The 24446-nt window shown below is 34.2% G+C and overlaps 1 protein-coding gene across 1 annotated transcript in view; it reads right to left on the reverse strand.

The window, feature by feature from the left end:
* The window catches only part of galntl6 (polypeptide N-acetylgalactosaminyltransferase like 6), a 385088-nt gene that overhangs the window by 295193 nt on the left and 65449 nt on the right, over nucleotides 1-24446 (reverse strand). The window contains exon 3 of the mRNA XM_056457614.1: nucleotides 657-765. Within this exon, the coding sequence (XP_056313589.1) occupies nucleotides 657-765 (109 nt within the window). The remainder of the gene's footprint in view (nucleotides 1-656; nucleotides 766-24446) is intronic.

Genomic DNA, 24446 nt, shown 5'->3' on the forward strand with positions numbered 1-24446 from the left:
TAAGTTGGCAATTCATTTCATTGTGGCAACCCCAGATTAATAAAGGGACTAAGCCGAAAAGAAAATGACTGAATAATGTTTGCCTTTGTAATTGTTTTGATATATAATATGTAAAATAAGTGTTAGGTCTGTGTTTTTTTACTTGGTGCATTGTCGGTAAATGATCTGCAGGAACTTCCAATTTTTTAAAACTGTATTCTCTTGCAAATTTGCCCTGTCTGGTAAATCTTGTTCTTACTGTTTATCTATTTTTTGGGTTCTAATCAGTAGATGATGAGTGCAGAATGCTTAGTCCCGAAATCAACATGTCTATACATAGGTTGGGTATGGTTTGAGTTCTTTTACAGTACATATTGGGTGCAACTGCAATGTAAAAAGAAAAAAAATCTTGGTGCCTTAAGTACTTTAGTTGAATCAAATTAACTTTTATGGTGATCTCAATTTAAATTAATAAAAATATTAAGTTAAATTTGGTATAACTTAAAAAATGTAGTTGAAACCGGATTAAGTTACTAAATTACTAAAATAAAATAAAGCAACATAACATATTTTATTTATTGATATTTGTCATTGAAATTGTTACAGTGTGTATGTCAATAGGGAGGAAAAAAAACCCTGGTCTATTTTCAAATATTCAGTAAATTTAACATCCGTACCAACACGTTGCCCATCTTTCCTGATGCTCTCATAGTCATGCCAGTCTCTTCTCCTTAATCCGTCTGTCCAGGTATAAATGTGACCGTCATTTAAGCCCAGTGGGAAGCCCTGATGAGAAAGAGAAACATAAAAAAAAATTTATAGATACAGAAATCATGGTAAAACTTCCACACACAATGCATTTGAAAATCAATTTAGATCTGAAATGCTTTAAAAACACAATGAAAAACAACAGTAACAACATTCATTATCCGAGGCAATTTAACTTTAATATGAAACGTCTCCAAGAACTCCCCGAGGTAACTTGCTCACGCCTGAATTGCCTTATAATGCAATGATTAAAACTTCAATCAAAGCAAACACACATTAAATAGTCTGAAATCACAGTAGCCGGCAACTTAAATAACCAGAAAGCTTTCCGATAGCTCTGATCCACAAACAAAGGCACGATTATGCTTTACATTTGATCAACTGCATTAAAAAAAGTCGTTTATCCATGCTTATGCATAAACTTGCAATGCGATCTCTTCAGATGTGGTGCACATTTCCTGGCTGGACATCCATCTAGGATTTGAGGATTTGTTAAGCTTGGTGGAGCAGAATTGGTGCCAAACATCTTTTCCATGATTACCAGCACAGCATGTCATGACTTTTTTTTTTTTGCCTGGTGGACCCTTCTAATTTGGGAATGAAAAAGCATCTCCAAATGATCCTGTGCGGTGATAAGAGGTGTGCAGTGGACAGTGCTTGTTTAAGTGCATCAATGTGCTCTTCTGTTGTTTCCCCACCTCTTCTATTTGCGCAACAGGCGTTTACGGGATGTAAAAAGTGTAGCACTAGAAGGTCTAAGAGGCCCCATTTGATCTACAATTTACCCATTCCCACAGATAGACCCCTGATAACAGCTCTTTTCACCGGCGGCGGGTGCTAATGCAGTGGGGATGCTGGAGCACGAATAGTTTTGATGAAAGCTTTGAGAGATGGATTCTGGATGCGAGCTTGGGAAATATGCGCAGAATACGTCTGCATGCCTTTTAGTGCTTTGTCTTTGCGCAGGCATCACCATGGAAATGCTTAGGATGAGCAAATTAGAAATGGCAGAGGCTATTCAGTCAAAATTAATCCGATGAAAAAGACACAGAGATTTTTTTTTGTGAAATGATTTAGAGTGCTACTTAGCAGAGTGGATTATGGGAGGCAGGTGCTTGGATTCCAGTTGCAGCTCTGAGGATTTTTTGCGAGGTTCTTTTTTTACACTGTGTTTGTGAATAATTTAAAAACAAAAGAATTGCTTTATTAGGGCCTTGGAGAGTTTCTGTGGGAAAAAAAAATGAAGAATGCAAACACATTCCAGCCTTACAGTTGGGAATTTTACAAAGAATGTGACATCGACTTGACAATCGCAAAAAAAAACTGCTGCAAGCAATGTTGGATATCACTCATCTACAGGGACAAGCACGCTTCTGATGACAAGACTTTGTGGCAGAGCACAGGTGGAGCTTGCTGAGGTTATTAATGTAATGGTTGACTAAAGTTTGCTGGAAGTAATTTACATGTAGGTCTTGTCCCAAATGATTGTATTGGAAATACGTGTATTTGCTTCCATTTCAGCATTACCGGAAATATGACTATATTTTGCTGCCCATTTCAGATGACACATTCACACACACTCAAAAAAAATTATTTGCAGTTTCTTAAACTACTTATTTAAAATGAGCTGAAACAACACAATTGTTGAGGTTTTTGGGGGAACATCTTAATTGTTTTATGTTTAATCTACTTAAATCTGTAAGTAGATTAACTTAATTCCTGCATGTTGCCCCAACACAAATTGATTGTGTGGAAAACAAAATTTTTTACAATGCAGAGTGCAATAAGCTATACCATTTTTACCACATTTTAATCCAGATTCAGGTGTATGAAATGAGTGGTTTATTTATTATCTGAATCTTTTATTTTGAAAAATCTTTTATTTTGAAATAACCATATTGTCTATGTTACATTTCGGTCATTTGAGTGTGTAAATTTAACCCACAAGCTAGCAAAATAAGTAGTAGGCTAAGAAACAGACATTTACATGTAGGTCTTGTCCCAAATGATTGTACTGGAAATACGTATATTTGCTTCCATTTCAGCATTACCAGATCTATGGGACTATATTTTGCTGCCCATTTCAGATGACACTTTCACACAGTGCAATAAGCTATACTATTTTTACCATATTTGAACTCTGAAACTGAACTGACAATGTTTCAATTCATTATAATCTTCTATGTGAAGCTGCTTTGACATGATCTACATTGTAAAAGCGCTATACAAATAAAGATGAATTGAATTGAATATTTTACTCCAGATTCAGCTTTCTTAAACCAGTACACCCCAACCCCTAAATCATTAATTATTTCCATTTTATTATTATCTAAATCAGAATGATCTTTTGTTTTAAAAAATCTTTTATTTTGAAAAACCGCATTATTTTGAATAACCGATTATTCAGCGTTTAAATTAAACATTTTGCAGGATTGATTTTGCGTTGAATTCAGTGATCGCAAAATCATGAAAATATAGGGTTTCTGATAAACACTCTATTTTCCTCATCTTCTTTATTTGCATTGATAGTTACATGATAGAAACATCCATGGAACTACTGAACTGAAAAAAAAAGGTTCTTTATAGTGGGGAAAACACTTAAAAGAGGTTATTTTAAGTATTTTAAGTTCAATAAATGGTTCTGGATGGAACCAAAAAAAGTTCTTCTATGGCATTACTGTAAAAGCCAGCTCTTAAAAGAACTCTATATTGAAGAAAGTGTATTCCTACAAATGTGTGTTATTTTCATTGATAACATTTCTCTTTTTTTGTCAAATTGCAAAGCTGTGAACACAAATTCGACAAATTATGAGTGCAAATAACAGCTGTGATCTTTGGTACTGCTAGAACAACATGGTAATATAATTGCTTGACACTTAAGCCAGCATAGACATGATGTTCCATGCACCTAAACAAAGGTTATTTAAAAAGTGCTTCTTTTTTGAGAAGAGCTACAATTGACAGATGTAAACACGCAGTACAAATGTGGCGAACACCCAAGTGAAGCTAAATATCTCAAACCCACAATCTTCTATTTTGCTTTGAAACGCCACAAAGCTTTTACTTCTCCATGTCCAGTACACAAAGTAAAACTCACTCTTATTAAGCGATAGTATTCGGTTACTCTGTTCATCATTGATGGCCTACATCAGGAGCCAAACAATGCTGCCTGTCCTCGAGAAATAGACATTTCAAAAACACAGTAAAATAGACACAGTATGTAGAAAACAGCACAGTAATCCACTGTTACAAAACAGTGTGGTTAGCAGCAATCTGCCAGACACAGGAGAGCTCTGAAAATATGGTGTTTTGGAGACTTTCAAAGAAGAAATGGACATACTGTTTTAAAGCCTCTCGTTATTCCATATGCCCACATTCAGAAATACAGCTATAGCTCGGAACGAGAGATCATTCAGGTCACACATATGCTCGATTCATTCATGTAATGCTTTATTTAATTCATGCTTTAATTCGATCATCTCCTTGATCATTTTTTTTTTCTCTTGCTCTTTCTGATCCCAATGTTATTTATTCTCCTATTATATGGCATGTGATTAGGCATTGTATCAAATTCTTGTATTAACATAATATATACATTGTAAAAAGTACAGTATCTGTTAATTAACAGTTTTTGTGTTTTTGGTTTATTTATGGTTTGAAATTGCATTATTTATGACCTTGATCTCTGCCCTGCTGACTGTTGATGTTGGAAATTTAACTCTATAGTTTAACAAAGTGACTTTTATTAACATTTTAGTAGTTTGAAATAGTATAATGAATAAAATAATAACATACAGTTATTGTTTATTTTTATTTTTTTAATATTTACCAAATGTTGTTTAACAGAGCAAGGAATTTTTCACAGTATGTCTGATAATATTTTTTCCTCTGGAGAAAGTCTTATTTGTTTTATTTCAGTTTAAACAGTTTTTATTTTTTTAAACTGTTTTAAGGTCAAAATTATTATCCCCCTTAAGCAATTTTTTTTTCGAAACCATCCTTAACCAATAACTTGCGAATTACCCTAACCTACAGTTAAGCTAATTAACCTAGTAAGCCATTAAATGTCACTTTAAGCTGTACAGAAGTGTCTTGAAAAATTTCTTGTCAAATATTATTTACTGTCATCATGGATAAAAAAAGATAAAATAAATCAAGATATTAGAAATTAATTATTAAATCTGGTATGTTTAGAAATGTGTTGAACATTTTTTTTTTCCTGTTAAACAGAAATTAGGAAAAAAATAAACAGGGGGGGCTAATAATTTAGGGGGGCTAATAATTCTGACTTCAACTGTATATTGAAATAAGTTTGTAAAATGACAGAAAAAAGTACTGGCAGTTTATTGCAAAAGTTTTGTAGTGTAATATACAACACCAAACCAGAAGTTATTTCACTTCAAACTATAAAAGATGTTAATAAAGTCACTCTTTCTGAACTTTTATGTTAAATGTTGTTGGAAGAAAAGCATTGTCTCATAATGCAATTCAAAAAATTTAAAAAATAAATAAATAAAAACACTAAATATGGAAAACTCCTAATTTACGGATATTTTTACAGTACAGTGATAATGATATTTCATTAAGCTGCATATAAGGGTTACTTTAAAGGGCAGATTAACAAAAACAACTCTACATTTCTGCATATTTCTTCATTGTATATAAACATTCAGAGTAAACGAATGTATAAAACAAATTCAATTACCAAAGCTTTACATAAACTGTAAGTAACACCATTGACCTCATTCTTTCACAAATGAGCGGGCGAAGCCATTGGAACCTTATTGGCACTAGACTTCTGCTCTCATTCACTTCAATTAAATTTTAGCCATAAAACAGCTCATTAGGCTGCTTGATTTTGCAAACTTGTATCTTATTATCTTCTCACAATTCATATTATGTATTTTTTTAAGTATTGCCATAAACAAAATTGTTTGCAGAGCAAGTAGTTTGACCGTTTAATGCTGTTTAATATTCCTAATAATTTTGCCATAGGCACCTGAATAGGAATTTCTGAAACAATTTAATTTAGAGAAAAAGGTAAATAACAAGGCTTTATAATCATTCTATAATGCAATTAAGTAGCATTAACAGTGATAAAAATAGATACATTTGTTAAGAAAGTTAATTAGTTAAAACAATATTTACTTTAAAAGCTTCAATAAATGAATCAGTTAGGACTTCTTTTGTTTTATTTATACATTGTAAAACAGAGTACATTAAAAATATAAAAAAAAGAACATAAACATGTAACTAAGTAAATACACTGAAGAGTATTTTGAGCAAAACGAAACAAAAAATTGATTTAATAAAATAAAAAAAATACAAATAAACACTAGTGCAATCTTACATACAGAAAATACAGGTCTACAATGTGCTGACCAGAATTACAGTAGTATCCAGTACCAAGCTGTGAGTAGGGGGTGGGGACTCGCTCAGAAAGAGCAGGGTCAAGCTGAAGAGTTTCACATGTTTACGAAGGGGTTCCTACAACTTAATAAAAATATTGCTGGGTTGGTGAATTTTCTCTAATTTCATAAAATAAAGAACATTTCTTATCCAACAAGTGTGAGAAGGAGGGTAAGGGCGCCAGAAGGGTTAAGAAGGCTACAAAATGAAGGGTAAAGTGTGGACGGGTGGGAGAACGTCAAATAAACCAATAATTGGACAAGGTGGAATGTCAATAGTGGTAACAGCAGACAATGAGAGGAAAAATTGCCTCCAAAAGAGAGCTTTTGATTTTAATGTAAAAGTTAACTAATAATTTAACATAGCCTAAGATGAATAACAGCTTTACATGTGCGGAAAAAAAGTTAAAAAACAAGGCTTTACAATAATTCTATAATACAATTATCTAACTTTAACAGTGAGAAATAGATACAGTTCCTCACCTTGGAATTATAAGGCTCTATCTGCGTTCTGAAAGATTTTGAGATTATGAGCTTCAAAGTTTTTGCATTCCATATAGTAAACAGTATGTGTGTAACATTTGTTTTTTAAATAAAAAGTCTTAAAATGTAAACAACTTATAAAAAAAACATCCCATAATGTAAATAAGTTGTCATTTAATAAGAATGTCAATAACTCAATTTGACAAAAATGTCAGATAGAACCTTATAATTCTAAGGTGGCGATTTGTTGAGAAAGTTAATTAGTTAAGAAAAAACTATTTAAAAGCTTCATTAAATAAAACAGTTAGGACTTCTGATTTTAATGTACAATTAAAAGTTAACTAATAAAATTAACATAGCCTAAAATGAATAAATGCTTTACATTTGCTGAAAAAATAAGTTATTATAAGACTATTATAAGGCTTTATAATAATTCTATAATACAATTACCTTACATTAACATTGAGAAAGTTGTTAAAAAGTTTATTAGTTAAGAAAAAACTCCACTTTAAAAGCTTCATTAAATAAAACAGTTAAGACTTTGATTTTAATGTCTAATTAAAAGTGAACTAATAAAATTTCCATAGCAGAAGATGAATAAATGCTTTACAAGTAGAACAGATCTATAAACAGATCTATAAACAGTCACTTTTCAATCAATATCTTGGACAGGTTTTATGACAGATGTTTATGCCTAATTATAAAGTTCCTAATAAATCTTCAAGTATTTTGTGCTGTGATGAAAACCATTGCATGTACGACAATCTGAATATGCTTAAAATGGCAATGGATTTGTTTAGGGCGACGCAGTGGCGCAGTAGGTAGTGCTGTCGCCTTACAGCAAGAAGTTCGCTGGTTCGAGCCTCGGCTGGGTCTGTTGGTGTTTCTGTGTGGAGTTTGCATGTTCTCCCTCGGTTTCCTCCATGTGCTCCGGTTTCCCCCACAGTCCAAACACATGCGGTACAGGTGAATTGGGAAGGCTAAATTGTCTGTAGTGTATGAGTGTGTATGGATGTTTCCCAGAGATGGGTTGCAGCTGGAAGGGCATCCGCTGCGTAAAAACATGTGATGGATAAGTTGGCGGTTCATTCCGCTGTGGCGACCCCAGATTAATAGAGACTAAGCCGAAAAGAAAATGAATGAATGAATGAATGAATTTTGTTTAAATAAAACAGTAGTTACACCCATAAAAAATAAATTATTGTTTTTTTATTATAATATATTGTAATTTGAATATTGATACAGCTAATCTTAAACACTATTTGGCAAATATATGCATTGAAATCGCTAGTGACTAATTAAGTCAATCTCTCTCTCTTTTCCCCCTTTTCTTTTTGCCACACAGGAGTTTCTGGCAGGCCATCAAGTTCTGCTTTCCTCACATTGATTACAGTAAATTTAGCAATTACTGACTAGGCATAGACTGAAGTGGGGAAACTCATGGCACAATGTGCTGCCTAATTAAAAGTGGTCAGCAAAGCGGGGTGGTGGTGGGTTCGCCTTCAAAAGTGTCACTGCCTTCAATATCAATTCATAAGGCTGCTCCAAAACAGAACAATGTTCTCCCAGAACAAAAACAAATCAAACCCAAGAAGCTTTCTAAAACAGATTTTGTTCATATTTGTTTTTTTCTTCTTTCTAATTGGTCGTTATTCTTTTATATTAGTGAAATCTATGCTGAGACATATATTTTAAGTGAAAACATATTTAAAACAACAAAGAAACATAATTCTCTTTTGGTGTGTATTGATATTGTTATACTGTATACATAATCCAAAGGAATGCATAATAAGCTCAAAATGGGATTAAAATAATAATAATAATTTTATAAAATCAGCATTAACACAAAGCAGTGAACAGATTGAAAAGATCTCTGTAAGAATGTAAGATTTTACAACATGACGATCTGCCAATAATGTATGTGCTCTATTTTTATCATTTATATTATATCAAATAACTATATTTGAACTTTATCACATCATATTTAACCAAATATGTTAATTATTAGTATTTTTGTATTTGTATGCACTCACCAGCCACTTTATTAGGTACACCTTACTAGTACCGGTTTTACCCCCCTTTGCCTTTTCAAGACACTTCTATACAGCTTAAAGTGACATCTAAAGGATTAATTAGGTTAATTAGGTTAACTAGGCAGGCTAGGGTAATTAGGTAAGTTATTGTATAACGATGGTTTGTTCTGTAGACTATCGGAAAAATATATATAGCTTAAAGGGGCTACTAATTTTGACCTCAAAATGGCTTTTAAAAAATAAAAACTGCTTTTATTCTAGTGAAATAAAACAAATAAGACTTTTTCCAGAAGAAAAAATATTATCGGAAATACTGTGAAAATTTCCTTGCTCTGTCAACATCATTTGGGGAATATTTAAAAAAGAAAAAAAAAATCAAAGGGGGCTAATAATTCAGACTTCAACTGTATAGCATTCATTTAATTCACAAAAACTCATGCAAAGATGCTTGATTTAGTGTGACCACCCCTCATAATTTTCTAGATCCACGTCTGGATCGACAAATTAATTTCAAGTTACATACCCTAGAGAGGTCAGATTGAAATGAGTTTCCATAAATGCAATTTAAATAGGATTTAAAAAAATCTGAAGCAAATCTACATTAATTAACAGCTTCTCAGAGCTGGTGTGAATGTTTTCTGTTTTCACATGCTTTTTTGTTAAATATGGGACCTTGATCTTTGCACTGATAACTTTTGAGGTAAAAAATTTAATCAAGGTGAAAGTTATTGGCATTTTGTCTGAGTTGAACATGTAAATTACAGTACAAAAAATCCACTTTGTCAAACTGCACATGTAAACGTACAACATTAAGAGCTGATAGAGCAGAGATCAAGGTCCTATAAAGCTAAGTCAAAAGAAAACACTGCAGAATCACAAGCTAAGAACATTTAGTAATCAACAGATAACCTTATATGTCCTATTGGTTATTTGCAGAAAGAAAATCCGAAATAGTTTGCTCTCTATTTTTAATTAGCAAATCTTACAACTCCACACCTACTGTAAAGTATCAAGATTTCTAACCAATGTGCTTCAAACAAGAAATGTGACATTGTCAAAACCCTTAAAATGTAAGCCCTGCAGACACTTATATATATAAATCATGTAATCACAGACTGTATAAAAATATGAACCTTGTGTCTATGACGCCATTATAAGTTTATGAAGGCTCAACTCATAGGCTCACTCCCATATATTCGAAAATGCAAAAGAGTGTGGGTGCAACTAGAGATGCCTGGGTGCATTTTTTTTATATGTTTAACAATTAAAAAATGCTAAACATGTAATTAAATGTGACTTGTTCATGTTCTGGTCACATCTGTTTGGTTGCATGCTTAATACTGTATGCTTTATTTTATTGAAAACATGATGAATTGTTAAGCATCATCCTCATGATGTTTTTTCTGCAGGAGAAAATGCTAATTACTTCTAAATATTTCAAAGATAGTCTATTTTATTAAATGTTAAGCTATTTAGAATTGTAGATGACTACTATATAGCTTACAGTTAATCAACGTGTCAGATTCTGGAGTGCATTAAAGTTTTAAATAAAATTACAAATAATAAAGATTTAATTTTAATAAATCAAATACATTTATGAATAAGATTATATAAGAATATCACTCAGTGGATAAAATGGAGGCCAGACCTGAGCACAACTAACTCCAACGTGACATTGTATTTGATAATTTTAAGAAAAAATAATAAAAAGGCAATAGAATGTACAAAGCCATGTAAAACAAATGTATAAATACGACAGAGATACCAAATTTTTTAGCTGGAATTCGTTAAGAAGATGTAACAGTGAGTAGGATATATGCCACGCCCTTAATTATGCAGAGTTTTAAGGCTTTATAGAAGTTAAACAGATAAGTTATATACGATTTTTAAATTTTTTTATTGGATATACCAATACAGTCTCATGGCAATTCATAACTTTTTAATTTAGTGACAATTTCATTCATACAATTTAGTACAATTTGCTCATTCCTCAATGACAATTGGGTGCCTCCTTTTCAAAATCGTACATTCTCGTATGACTGAACTCACCAGGCTGCAAACTGTTTTTTTTCTGCTGTAAATTGGGGCATTTTAACATGGGGGAGCCATTATCAAATGGCCAGTCAACGAATCAAAGGGCGTACACTCACCATGTTCAGTTGCCTTGAACCGGGCTGAAGCACGCTTGCCCCTTCCCTCCCGCCTCCCCTAATGGCCCGCACTCACATTGCATTCGAGCCTGTGCAGTTTAAGAAGCGCACTCGCTCAGCACAGTGGAGATTGCTTTAGTTATCCTAATATTTTGCCGAACAGATCAGCCACCTTTGACGCTCATAAACAATCATGGCACACTCAGAAGAACCATAATATTAATATTAAGTCTAAAAAAAGGGGTAAACTTTGTGCCCTTTAAAAGTTACATCTAATCTTCCGTTTCAGGCACAGGTGCACAGGTGTACTCAAACTACAAGTGTTCCGCTTACAGCGTACTGTGCCCTAGTAAACTGCGCTCTGGCACACCTCTTCCAAACGGGCCAGGTCCGGCCAACTAAACTGCGCCTGAGCCTCACTTCTCAAACGCACTCACACTTTTCAAACGATCCGGGAAACGGGCCTGGGCATGGTTCGGATAGCATAGTGTGAGTGCGCCCTGAGTTTCAGTGACTTCCTTATTGGTTTCACGAGGGAGACCAGGAGGTTGCCACTTGGCTAAAAGTTGTAAAGTGAAAGTCAAATGATGAATAGCAATGTACTATCACAGTCAGTCTTCTCTACACAATTCTTTAAATGTTGCATCCTATGAAGATGCCAGGAATTGAATAAAGGTGCGCATATCAGCTGTCTACACTCAAGCCACAATAATAAGCACAATAATCCAGTAAATTGGCAACATGTTTTTAGAATGTCAGATAACATCTGTAATGCTAACCCTGCTACTGTTGGTGTTTTTGCTTGCCACAAAAACTAATGCATTGATGGCATAGAAAAAAAAGAGTGCCAAATTATGAACAGTTCCAGTACAATAGGTGAACAGTCACTTACATAAGATTCTAATCAGATTTGCAGTCAAGTTAATTGTAATTTTATTTTGATACTTTTTTAAAATTTACTGTAAATTTCACCATAGTTATAGTTAGCATCGTTAATGGTTTTGTCAGTTTTAGTTTAGTTTTTTAATCTTTGTACACATTTCTATTTAGTTTTTAAATATTTTTAATGATTCTAGTTTAACAGGGTTAACAGGACACATCCAATGTCCACCAGAGCAAAGTTTAGTGTTTGCATAGCTCATAGAATCTGCAAACATCTTAGGAATAAAAACAAAATAATAGGTTATATTCAGAGCTAGTGTTCCTTCCCATACTGATAAACTTCCGGTGAACGGTTAATGTGACTTTTTTCCATTTTATACTGTTATTTTTACAGCATCGATGTTGCAATGTAATTAAAATACAATCAGTTAAATAGACTTTATAGGCATTCATTCAGTTGCTCAAGTGTAAAAAGCGAGACAAAAAGCCGTTTAATCGCACGTGCCCGTCAGAATCGGCAGGCTAGTGCAGAAGCTCCATTGAATATACGGGGGTAAAAAATGTTCATATTTTACAAACATGGCAGGGAAAATGTAATTTAATGCAGTGCTTTTTGTACATTCTGAGACTCAGTTTATATCGGATATCACTCAGCCACTGGAGATCGCTGATTTTTAAAGAAAACAGACCTTAAACATGCCGATTTTGTAATGGCATAAAGTTCACAGGAAGCGCTTAACACAGGTTACTGACAAATTAAAAGTCCTTTAGCATACTTCCGCATATACCCTATTGTTTGAAAAGACACTAAACATAATGCACTACACTAATGTAACTTAAACCAAAAAAATTATACGAAGAATTTAGACAAACTTCTTCATGTTAATGTAGTTAAATATGCTTAATTTACATTTGTTTTGGAAAATGAAATTTTTCAGTTTCTCTGTTAAAGCGCCATCTACAGGTATTTCTCTAAACAGCCACAGTTCTATTTTTTTAATGACAGAATGAGTGCTTATGAATTCTGAAACTATTAATCATTTTGCTAATTATAAATGTATTTAAGTTGTTAGTTTCAGTTTTTCATTTATTGTTAGTTTTTTTTTTTATTTTAGTTAAAAAAATTGGGTTTGTCCAATAGTTTTACCTTCATTCACTAATATAACCTTGTTGGTATTCAGTTGTTAGTTTAAGTTAGTTTTAATTTTTCATTTATTGACATTTTTTTATTTTATTTTAGTTAACAAAAATGTGTTTTTGTCCAATAGCTTTAGTTTTCATTTACTAAAATAACACTGTTTGGACTGACACCCCAACAAAAGGCTGTGCTGTCAGTTGCAACGTACACTATACTTCGTCACCAATTCTATACTTACATTCAAGCTCCTAGTCTGTAAATGAGGTGTGCAAGATAAAGGCTTTTCTGTCAACCCAACATTTGGCAAGCTTGTTTCCCCTGCAATTCTTTGCTGTTTTTCTCCTCCCTTTTCTCATCGCCCTCTTTTTTTTTCCAACAGATAAGCAAGCAGATGCTTTATACACTGCCAGATCCACTCTCTAATTATGTCGTTTAGCAGTGCTGTCCAAAATCCCCATTGCCGGAACTCTTTTTCACAGCTTCTTCCTTTAGAGCTGGTTTTCAATGTCCTGAGTTCTGTCTGTCAGCCGCGGCTGCTCTGCTGGCATTGTGATTGCTGGTGCTTTGTTTGTTCAATACAATCTTCCTCTGAATGGCCTACAGTAGGCGTCAGCAGAGGTGAGACCGAACTAAGTGAAGTTCCATAAACAGGCGCAGCCGATGATGACAAGAACGGTTAAAATGAGCTTTTTTGTGAAGCCGTCAGGAGCTATTCCAGAAGTGAATGCATGCCAGAAGGCTACGCATCTAAACAGCACAAACAGACAAGACATGAGTCTAAGTATTAGAGTGGAACTATATGATAAAACCTCATAATCACTATAATAATTATCTAATATCCTGATAACAATACTTATCAGTACCATTTCTGTAAATTCAGTCAGTTAGTAGTTATACATATACATAGTATACATATATATATATATATATATATATATATATATATATATATATATATATATATATATATATATATATATATATATATATATATATATATATATATATATACGTAGTAATAATTATACATATAAATATATATACATATAAATATATATATATATATATATATATATATATATATATATATATATATATATATATATATATATATATATACATATATATATATATATATATATATATATATATATATATATATATATATATATATATATATATATTATACACACATATATATACACATATATATACACACACACACACACACACACACACACATATATATATATATATATATATATATATATATATATATATATATATATATATATATATATATATATCCCTCTTAGACCCCCTTTTGCCTTCAGAACTGTCTTAATGCTTCGTGACATAGATTCAACAGGGTGCTGGAAATATTCCTCAGAGATTTTGGTCCATATTGACCCTATAGCAACCCACAGTTGCTGCAGATTTGTCGGCTGCAAATCCATGATGCAAATCTCCCATTCCACCACATCCCAAATGTGCTCTATTGGATTGAGCTCTGGTGACTGTGGAGGCCATTTGAAGTAAACTCATTGTCATGTTCAATAAACAGGTCTTTACGCTTTATGACATGGTGCGTTATCCTGCTGTAGCCAACAGAAGATGGGTACACTGTGGTCATAAAGAGATGGACATGGTCAGCAACAATACTCAGGTAGGCTGTGGTGTTGACACAATGCTCAGTTGGTACTAATAGGCCCACACATTACACCACTACCACCAGCCTGAACCGTTGATACAAGGCAGGATAGATCCATGCTTTTATGTTTCATTCTTTGTAAACCCTAGATATGGTTGTGCGTGAAAATCCCAGTTGATCAGTAGTTTCTGAAACACTCAGACCAGCCCATCTGGCACCAACACCATGCACTATTTCATTTTTTTTTACATTTTGAAGTATATACTCATTCACGTGAGATCATATTTATCACTTTATAATATTTTATGTATATTAGTTAAATGTTTGATAAAAAATGTAGAACTATAAAAATATAAAATACAATATAAAACACACTTAAAAAACGAATACTTACAGGTCCAACATAAGCATAAAATGCAAATTATAAACACTGTCTGATATTGCTATTCATGTTTCTGTATGCATCCCATTAATTGCTTGTAATATTGTGCTGATGTAAATAATAAAAAACTTTTATTACCAATAATGTATTTTGTGAATGATAGAGAAACATATGAAACAATAGACTTTTTATTTTGTCCTTACGATATATCATCAGGAATGTTCTATACTATGCACCGGCATTCAGTTCTCCAAAGTTGTTTCTAAAAGACAAGAACAAAAATCGCTGGATGTCCACGGCAGGATACATCATTATCTGAGAAAATGGGATCATTTTCAGTATAGGTACAGCTAATGAGAACATCTGCACATCAGAGCATTGCTTCACATCACAAGCGGAACATTTCGCCGGCTGCGACCGTTCGACCCGTGATGAGTTCAAACGACGGCAGGGAAAAGACATGAACCATGAAGACAGGAACCATTGTGTTCTGATCAACCACATCATTTGGCCCTGTGTCTGCCACTGAAGATCAGAGAGCGCAACTTGTGCACCTGTGAAATAAATAAACTCCATGACAATGGTATGCACAAGGATGATGGCAATAATGGAAACGCTTGGCGAATCTGACATCAGTTCTGTTTATAGTCATAAATAGGTCATGAACAGTAGAGCAGACGGTAAGAGCCAGAGCTTCAGTAATTATGCATAAGTATTTTTTTACTTATACAATGTGAGATTCGGAGATTACCAGGGTAGAAGAATTGTGGGAATAAAGCAAGCTAGTTTTATATATTTTTTATGTTGATTAGTTATGATTAATTTAAAAGATTGCTGTTTTCAAAAATACTGTTGTGAACTGGTTCTTAAAAGAAAAAAAAAATGGAATACTTGTAAAATTTCCACATTACACAAACAAAAGATCATTATTATTATTATTATTATTATTATTATTAGTATTATTATTATTATTAGTATTATTATTATTATTATTATTATTATTATTATTATTATTATTATTATTATGTTTTAATAATATTACTATTTATATTATTATTGAGAACCAGCTTAATAATGACATTTATTAAAATCCAAAATTTTAAACAATATTTGATAACATTCCTTTTCCTGCAATATGACCTTTTACTAAATCTTTATTAACATTTGAAGTCTGAATTATTAACACCCCCGTTTATTTTTTCCCTCAAATTCTGTTTAACGGAGAGAAGATTTTTTTCAACACATTTCTAAACATAATAGTTTTAATAACTCATTTCTAATAACTGATTTATTTTATCTTTGCCATGATGACAGTAAATAATATTTGACTAGATTTTTTTAAAACACTTCTATACAGCTTAAAGTTGCATTTAAACTAGGCAGGTTAGGGTAATAAGGCTAGTTATTGTATAATGATGGTTTGTTCTGTAGACAGTCGGAAAAAAATATATATAGCTTAAAGGGGCTAATAATTTTGACCTTAAAATGGTTCATAAAAAAAATAAAAACTGTTTTTATTCTAGCCAAAATAAAACAAATAAGACTTTCCCCAGAAGAAAAAATATTATCAGACACACTGTGAAAATTTCCTTGTATGTTAAACATTATTTGGGAAAAATTTAAAAAAGAAAAAAAAAATCAAAGGAGGTCTAATAATACTGACTTCAACTGTATATAATTGCTTCTAATTTAATGAACACATTGTATCTGTCTTTAAATAAGCTTAAATATAATGCATTTATGTTTGGATATAATAAATATAATGCATTTATGTTTGGATATAATAAGCATCAATCATATTTTTTTAAATGCCACATAATGCAGTTTTCACATTAATGCTTAAATCTAATTAATTTAACAACTATATTTCCACACAATTTGTTTTCTTAAAATATAATAAATCACACTGTGGAATTCATAACTTGTAATCTTAACAGATTTATTTAAATACAAAATTAAATCATTAAACATAAAATGTGTGCGCGCGTGTGTGTGTACACTACTATTATATGCATTGAGAGAGTAAGCTGTTTATGTAGATTATATAAAAAGGAAACAAATATAGTTTCATGTAAAAAACATTGAAATGTTTAGTAACACTTTATTTTGATGGTCCATTTGAGTATTAGTAGACTGTCTGCTTAATATCTGTTGATTCTGCCCCTTCAACAGACATTTAACTGACTATAAGAAACTTTGCATATACATGTTAACTTACACTTAACCTAACCCCAACCTTAACCTAACAGTCTACTTATAATAAAAAATTATTATAATTAATTATTATAAAAAATAATGTGTGACCAAATGTTTTAATTTTTTATCATGAAATATATTTACAGTTGCAAGAAAAAATATGCAAATCCTTTGGGATTACTTGGATTTCTGCAAGTCACAACAATGGAAAAACACAGTCTGCTTAAACTAATATCACACAAATATTATGTTTTCGGGTTTTTATTGAACACAATATATAGACAATTACAGTGTTGGGTGGAAAAAGTATGTGAACCCCTAGGCTTCTACAGTGCACATTAAAAAAATTGTCCTACTGGTATAAAAACAGTGAGAAGAAAGCAAACAATAAAAACATTTTTAATATTTAAGTGTATACATTTTTATTAACTGTTACATATTTAACCTAGAATGCATAGATAAAAATATTTACTCAGATTTAAACAAATAAGATTGCAAGTATTGCAAATGAAAGTGCAAGTGTGTCGTAAAACAAATTGTACATAAAGCTAAACTAAACAAGTTAAACTAGATTGGACACTTGTGCCGTTATATAACTTAAGACTTTAGACACTTTTTTGGGGTTTATATCGAAGGTGAGCAATTTGAAGAGAATCTGTGGAATCTGTGTAGGAATACGTTACGTCATTCTAGTTCACCCAATTGCCGATCACGGATGGTGTTATGCAAATATGTGGTGCTGCAGGGTATGTTTCTAATATTTTCTGCTTTTATTCATACTGTTGTTGTGTATTTATTATTGTTTTCAGCTTATTGTCATGTATGAATTGTATAGAGCTATTCTTTTAAGAAAATGTGGAGGTTATTTTTTTCTCACCGTTGTTGGGAATTGTTTTGAGTTTAATGGGGTTTGTGCATCATGATTGATACGTAGGCACTCATCCTCATGCTTACGTTCACAGTAAATATAGAAGAGCGCATTTGTGGGGACTTCCAAGAAACGCTGGGTCCTAGGCGACCGCCTATGTTGCCTGCTGGATGAACTTCTTCTACAAGAGCTAACTGGAGCCAGGAGCCCTGGAGTCCAAGCATTGTGATAAGATTGTATACCTGTATATGATAGTCAAAGCTACCTTCCTCTATAAAAACACACCAGTTTTGTCTTTGCTGTTCTCAAGAAGCACTGCCTGATGTGATCCATGCCTCGCACAAACAAGCTCTCAGAAGACCTACTGTATCAAGAATTATTCAATTGCATGAAGCCTGAAAGGGTTACAAAAGTATCTATAAATGCCTTGATGTTCATGTCCCCACTGTAAATAGGCTGTCTACAAATGGAGAAAGCACTGTTGATACTCTTACTAGGTGTGGTCATCCTGTAAAAATGACTGCTAGAGCACAGTGTAGAATGCTCAATGAGGTGAAGAAAAACCTAGAGTGTCAGCTAAAGACTTACAGAAATCTCTCTAAAATGTTAATATTTTTGTTGACAAATCTACAATAAATAAAACATTAAACAAGATTGGAATTCATAGGAGGACACCATGGACGAAATCACTGCTGCCCGGAAAAAACAAACAAACAAACAAACAAAAAAAAAAACATGGAAGCACGTTTGGAGTTTGCAACCTGCCTTACAAATTGAAGTATTATTGTAATATCATTGATTTTAGCACCTGGATGTTCCATAGCACTACTGCCAAAAATATTGAGTGGACAGATGAAACCAAAATTGAGTTGTTTGGAAAGAATGATACAAAAAAGTACAACACACCAACATTAAAACCTCATCCCATCTGTAAAATATGGTGTAGGGGCCATCATGGTTTGGGGCTGCTTTGCTGCCTAAGGACATGAGCAGATTGCTGTTATCGATGGACAAATGAATTCCAAAGTTTGTCAAGACATTTTGCAGGAAAACTTGAGGCATTCTGTTTGCCAAATGAAGCTTAACAGAGGATGGGTGATGCAACCGGACAACAACCCCAAGCATAGAAGTAAATCAACAACAGAATGGATTCAACAGGTAATGTAAGGTAGGTAAACCTCACTCCTCTGACCTCTAGAGTGAGTGTAGCAGAAGCCAGCTAGTGAAGTGCTGTGCAGGTAAACCTCACTCATCTGACCTCTAAAGGTACTCTAGCAACAGACGTTAGAGGCCATGGTCTTTAGCCACCTTGTAAGAGCAATCGGCTCACATGCAGAGAGTCGCTGGTTTAATCCCAGCTCGGAGCGGGTTTGGGTAGTGTAGGACCGGCTGGGTTACATTAGTGCCATGACCTGTATGGGAGTGAAGTTTAGGGGGATGAGTGTAGTGGAAGCCAGCTAGTGAAATGCTGTGAAGCTAAACCTCACTCCTCTGACCCCTATAGGTGCTCTAGCAACAGACGTTAGAGGCTGTGGTCTTTAGCCTCCTTGTAAAAGCAACTGGCTCAGATGCAGAGAGTCGCTGGTTTGAACCCAGCTTGGAGTGGGTCTGGGTAGAGTAAGATCGGCGGGGTTACATTGGTGCCATGACCCGGATGGGAGTGAGGTTTAGGGAGGTGAGTGTAGCGGAGGCCAGCTAGTGAAGTGATGTGCAGGTAAACCTCACTTCTCTGACTTCTTAATGTGCTCTGGCAACCATGGTCTTTAGGCCTCCTTGGTAGAGCAACTGACTCCCATGCAGAAGATTGCCGGTTCGATTCCAGCTCAGAGTGAGTTGGGTGGTGTAGGACTGGCAAGGTTACAAACAGAAGAAAATACACCTTCTGGAGTGGCCCAGTTTGTGTGCTGACCTCAACCCGATTGAGATACTTTGGCATGACCTTAAAAAAGTGATTCACACCAGACATACCAAGAAAATTGCTGAACTGAAACAGTTTTTTTAAAAGAGGAATGGTCCAAAATCCTTCATGATTGTTGTGCAGGTCTGATCTGCAACTACAGGAAACATTTGGTTGAGGCCTAAGGAGAGCCAACCAGTTATTAAACAGTTACAAATTTATTTTCCACCCTGCACTGTAAATGTTTACATGTTGTGAAATTAAAACATAAAAATGTGTGGTGTTAGTTTAAGCAACACATTTTCTGCCCAATTCATGCATAAATCTAAGTGATCCCAAAGGATTAACATATGCCTGGTGCACTTGCCTGGTTACTGTCAATGTTAATTTATTTTGCTGCTGTCAATTGTAAGGACCTTCAGAATAAGTGAAACATTCTGCCAAAGCAATACAGGAAACTATTATGGTCAAGACCTTCCTTGAACTACTTCAACTGAGTGTTTCCTTGAAAATAACTGCACATCTTGGAGCATTACATATACTGTATTACAGTGTTTGAGTGCAAAAAAGAAAAAGAAAAATTGGCCTGATCGAAATTCAGAGTCTCTGTGTTGGAAAAAAAAGGTGCAGTGAAACACTCTGATGGTTCATGCGTCACATGCTGCTGAGCTTGATTTTTACATTAACCTCCAGTGCCCTGATGGGAGAAGGACTCCAGATCTGATGGTGTTCAGCATGAGCAACATCCACCTCCTCTGGAGAGAGATTAAACATCTGCTGAAACTACACACTCACACCTAGTGCAGCTCATATTATTCAATTTCTGAAACACTCCTGATGGTCACAGCACGTCTGTAACTTGATTAATTCCCGGGCTTTTAAACTTTATTTCTTTTTATGAGTCTATTCATCTGGGCAGGACTCATTTACTCAGAATCATCTTCATGAAATTAGGAACTCTAAATATCATTTTCTCCCCTCTGTGGCCTCTTATTCTCTTTTACTTTCTTTGTTATACTCTCTTTGAAGAGCTTTCACATTTCTTTCAAATACTGCTCTACCATAACTCTATATAAAGGGGGAGATTGAAGAATGTAATACCTATATTGGAAAACCAGAAAATAGTTCACAGACTCCTCTCACACAGCACATCAATGTACAATTCACAAACTGTGAACAGATACATTAAAAGTAAAACAAAACTGACAGTGTTGGCTGACATTAAATACTCGAATACAGTATTATAATGTATAATATGTAAATAAACAATAGGTTTATTATTAAACAGTGGGTTCTGAACAAATTGTGGGTAGAAGGGTTGTGGGTAGATATATATATATATATATATATATATCACTCACAAGACAACAAAATGTATGCAAACATGCAAATGAGGCAAAGCAGTTATGCTTAAATTAGTAAATCTAATTCTAAAATTGTGCTACTATTTTTTTTAATACATAATCAATTATGCAGTGGCATTCATAGCTTTTTATTAATGGCAAATTTAAATACAATTTAGGCTTACATTATTGATGTTATTGTGTTTTTAAAGCTTGTACATATGAATTCCCCAATGTAGGATTATTCTTGGGAATGTGGTAAAACATGGTAAAAACATGGTCAGTCGATCGGTCAGACAGTCATTTAGTCAGTCAAACAGTCAGTCGACAGCGGCCTCAGGTGGATTTACGAGAGAACAGCAGGCGCAAATGGCACTTGCGAGAGAAATTTGAGATCTCAAAAAGCATCCATAGTGGCCTCTCATGGATGCATAAAAAAAAAGTCTCAAGAAATGTATATAGAGGTACGTTTTCAGAGTGAGCCTGAGTTGGAATCCCCAGAAACTTAAAATAAAATTACTTAAAAAGTTATTTAACTTTGTTCAAATAAAACCCATATAATTGTAGTAAACTGCCTTTTCCTAAATTGTTATATATTTTATTCTAATATTAACATTTTATTAAAATTCTAAAACAAAAAATATAAAAAAAAAATCTTTAAACAAAACAAACAAACAAAAAAAATCTTTGAACAAAAAAGTATTTTCAGAGACTAAAGATATACTATAAATGTGAAAATGTGCAACGCTTAGTTTGACCACCAAATTAAGGATATCCCACCTTCCGTTCCAAATAACCAATTATCACCCTTTATAGACATGCGTTTCTTTGGGAGAGGGGTCTGTTTACTTGTTCAGTATACCGACCCGTTGTTTGGTAATACCATGTGCCTGCATTAAGTTTGACCAGATAATTGACATCCCATTACATTGTGTCCTTCCAATTAGGGTTGTCAAGTTACCAAAATTTCAGTATTCAGTACCAATACAAGTGAAAATACAATGTTCTCTGTACCAACTTTGGTATTAAAGCAAAACTCGTTCATTCTGTAACTGAAGGAGGCTTTCACGAAGGTGTGAATCCCAATGCAGATTTATTTACAATGATTGTAAATCAGGCAAGGGTGAACAACAGGAGCAATTGGGTACATTAGATTAGATTAGATTAGATTAGATTAGATTAGATTAGATTCAACTTTATTTTCATTACACATGTACAAGTACAAGGCAACGAAATGCAGTTTAGGTCTAACCAGCAGTGCAATAGCAGCAGGTGCAGGACACAGGTATAAGTTATAAAGTGCAGTTATAGAAAAACTATGGTGATATTTACAGATGGATGTACTATGAACCTTATATACAGGTTGTATTAGCTATGAACAGAGATTTACAATAAATGAATATATGTACAGGTTGCTATTAATAATCAGAAGTGGGTTGATAGATAAACAATTAAAAATGTATATATACAGTGGGTGTGTACATAATTAAAAATGTCCATGTGCAGTGGGTATGTACAGTTCAAATAAGTGAATCAGTGCAATGTAGTGCAATGAATATGTGCAAACTTTAAATGTGCAAATGTTAAATAGTGCAGTGATTGTGAGGAGTATAAGTTAGAGGAGAGTGGGCGGTGTATCGGGGGGGCAAAAGAATCAGTGAGGGGCAGAGTTCAAAAGGCAGACAGCTCTGGTGAAAAAGCTGTTCCTCAGTTTGCTGGTTTTGGTCCGGGGGAGACTAAAGCACCTGCCGGAAACCAGGAGAGAAAACAGTCTGTGAGCAGGGTGAGAGGAGTCCTTAAGAATACTGCTTGCTCAGCGCAGACAGTGTTTCTTCCGGATGTCCTCTATGACTGGTAGTGTGGTCCCTGTGATGCGTTGGGCAGTTTTCACCACCCGCTGCAGTGCTTTGTGCACAGCAACAGAGCAGCTTCCAAACCAGACTATGACGCAGTTGGTCAGGATGCTTTCCATTGTGCAGAGGTAGAGGTTCACCAAGACAGCTGATAAAAGCTGGTTCTTCTTAAGTTCCCTTAAGAAAAATAGGTGCTGGTGAGCCTTCTTGACCAGGCTGGAGGTGTTGGTGGTCCAGGAAAGGTCCTTTGAGATGTGGGTCCCCAGGAACTTGAAGGATGAAACAGGCTCAACGGCCATACCATTAATGTGGATGGGATCATTTGAGCCTTCCTGAAGTCCACAATGAGCTCCTTGGTCTTGTTGGAGTTAAGGAGCAGATTATTGTCGGTGAAGCAAGAGGTCAGATGCTGTATCTCCTCCCTGTAGGCAGTCTCATCATTGTTGCTGATTAGACTAATCACTGTGGTGTCATCTGCACATTTGATGATGGTGTTGGATCTGTTCACAGGCCTACAGTCGATGGTAAAAAGGGAGTAGAGGAAAGGGCTCAGCACACAGCCTTGTGGTACACCAGTGTTGAGTGTGACGGTGGTGGAGCAGATGTGGCCTGATCTAATCTATCTACATATAGATAATTTAGAAGTGTTTGTCAATAAACAGGCAAGTAGTCAAAACCGGAGAAAGGTAAGATAAACTAGGAACAAGGCTAGGAGTAGATAATATAAAACACAAGAATCAAAGAACATGGCTAGACAAGAATATGAAAAGCCTACATCATTTAAAGGTTCGTTTTAGCTAACAAAAACAAACAACCAACACTCAGCAATGTGTGTGAGCAAAAGTGGTGTATAAATAGTCTTTGAGCTGCTTCAGCTGTGAGTTTATGCAATCTGATGAGATTGGGAACTGGTGTGTTTGTGTGGTGCATGCAGTGATTTATAGTCCATTTGGTGGCAGAGTTGTAGTTCTCCAGCAATCCGCAGTAGCTAGATCGCTGGTGACTGTAACACATTCATTTTCCTTCAGCTTAGTCCCTTATTTATCAGGGGTCACCACAGCAGAAAGAACCGTCCACTATTCCGGCATATGTTTTACACCTTAGATGCATTTCCAGCTCCATCCCAGAACTGGGAAACAAAAGCAAAACTCAAAAAATACAAATTAACATCCCACTATCTAAATCAACCAACATCTAAATGGTTTAAATGGTTATAAGTCTTTGTGTGTTTGTTTGTTTGTTTTTTAAACATATCTAAACTCTACTAAACACTACTTCCAATGTTGTCCTCCATTCTTAGCTATGAGTATAAGTGTTTATAACTGTCCCTGGTTAACATTGCAGTAACAGAGATTGGTGTCATGACAATCTTTGCGCTGTAATTGGAGCAAACTGAAAATAACATGTTTTAAATG

This window comes from Danio aesculapii, chromosome 1, assembly GCF_903798145.1.
Source record: "Danio aesculapii chromosome 1, fDanAes4.1, whole genome shotgun sequence".
In the NCBI taxonomy this organism is placed as follows: domain Eukaryota; kingdom Metazoa; phylum Chordata; class Actinopteri; order Cypriniformes; family Danionidae; genus Danio; species Danio aesculapii.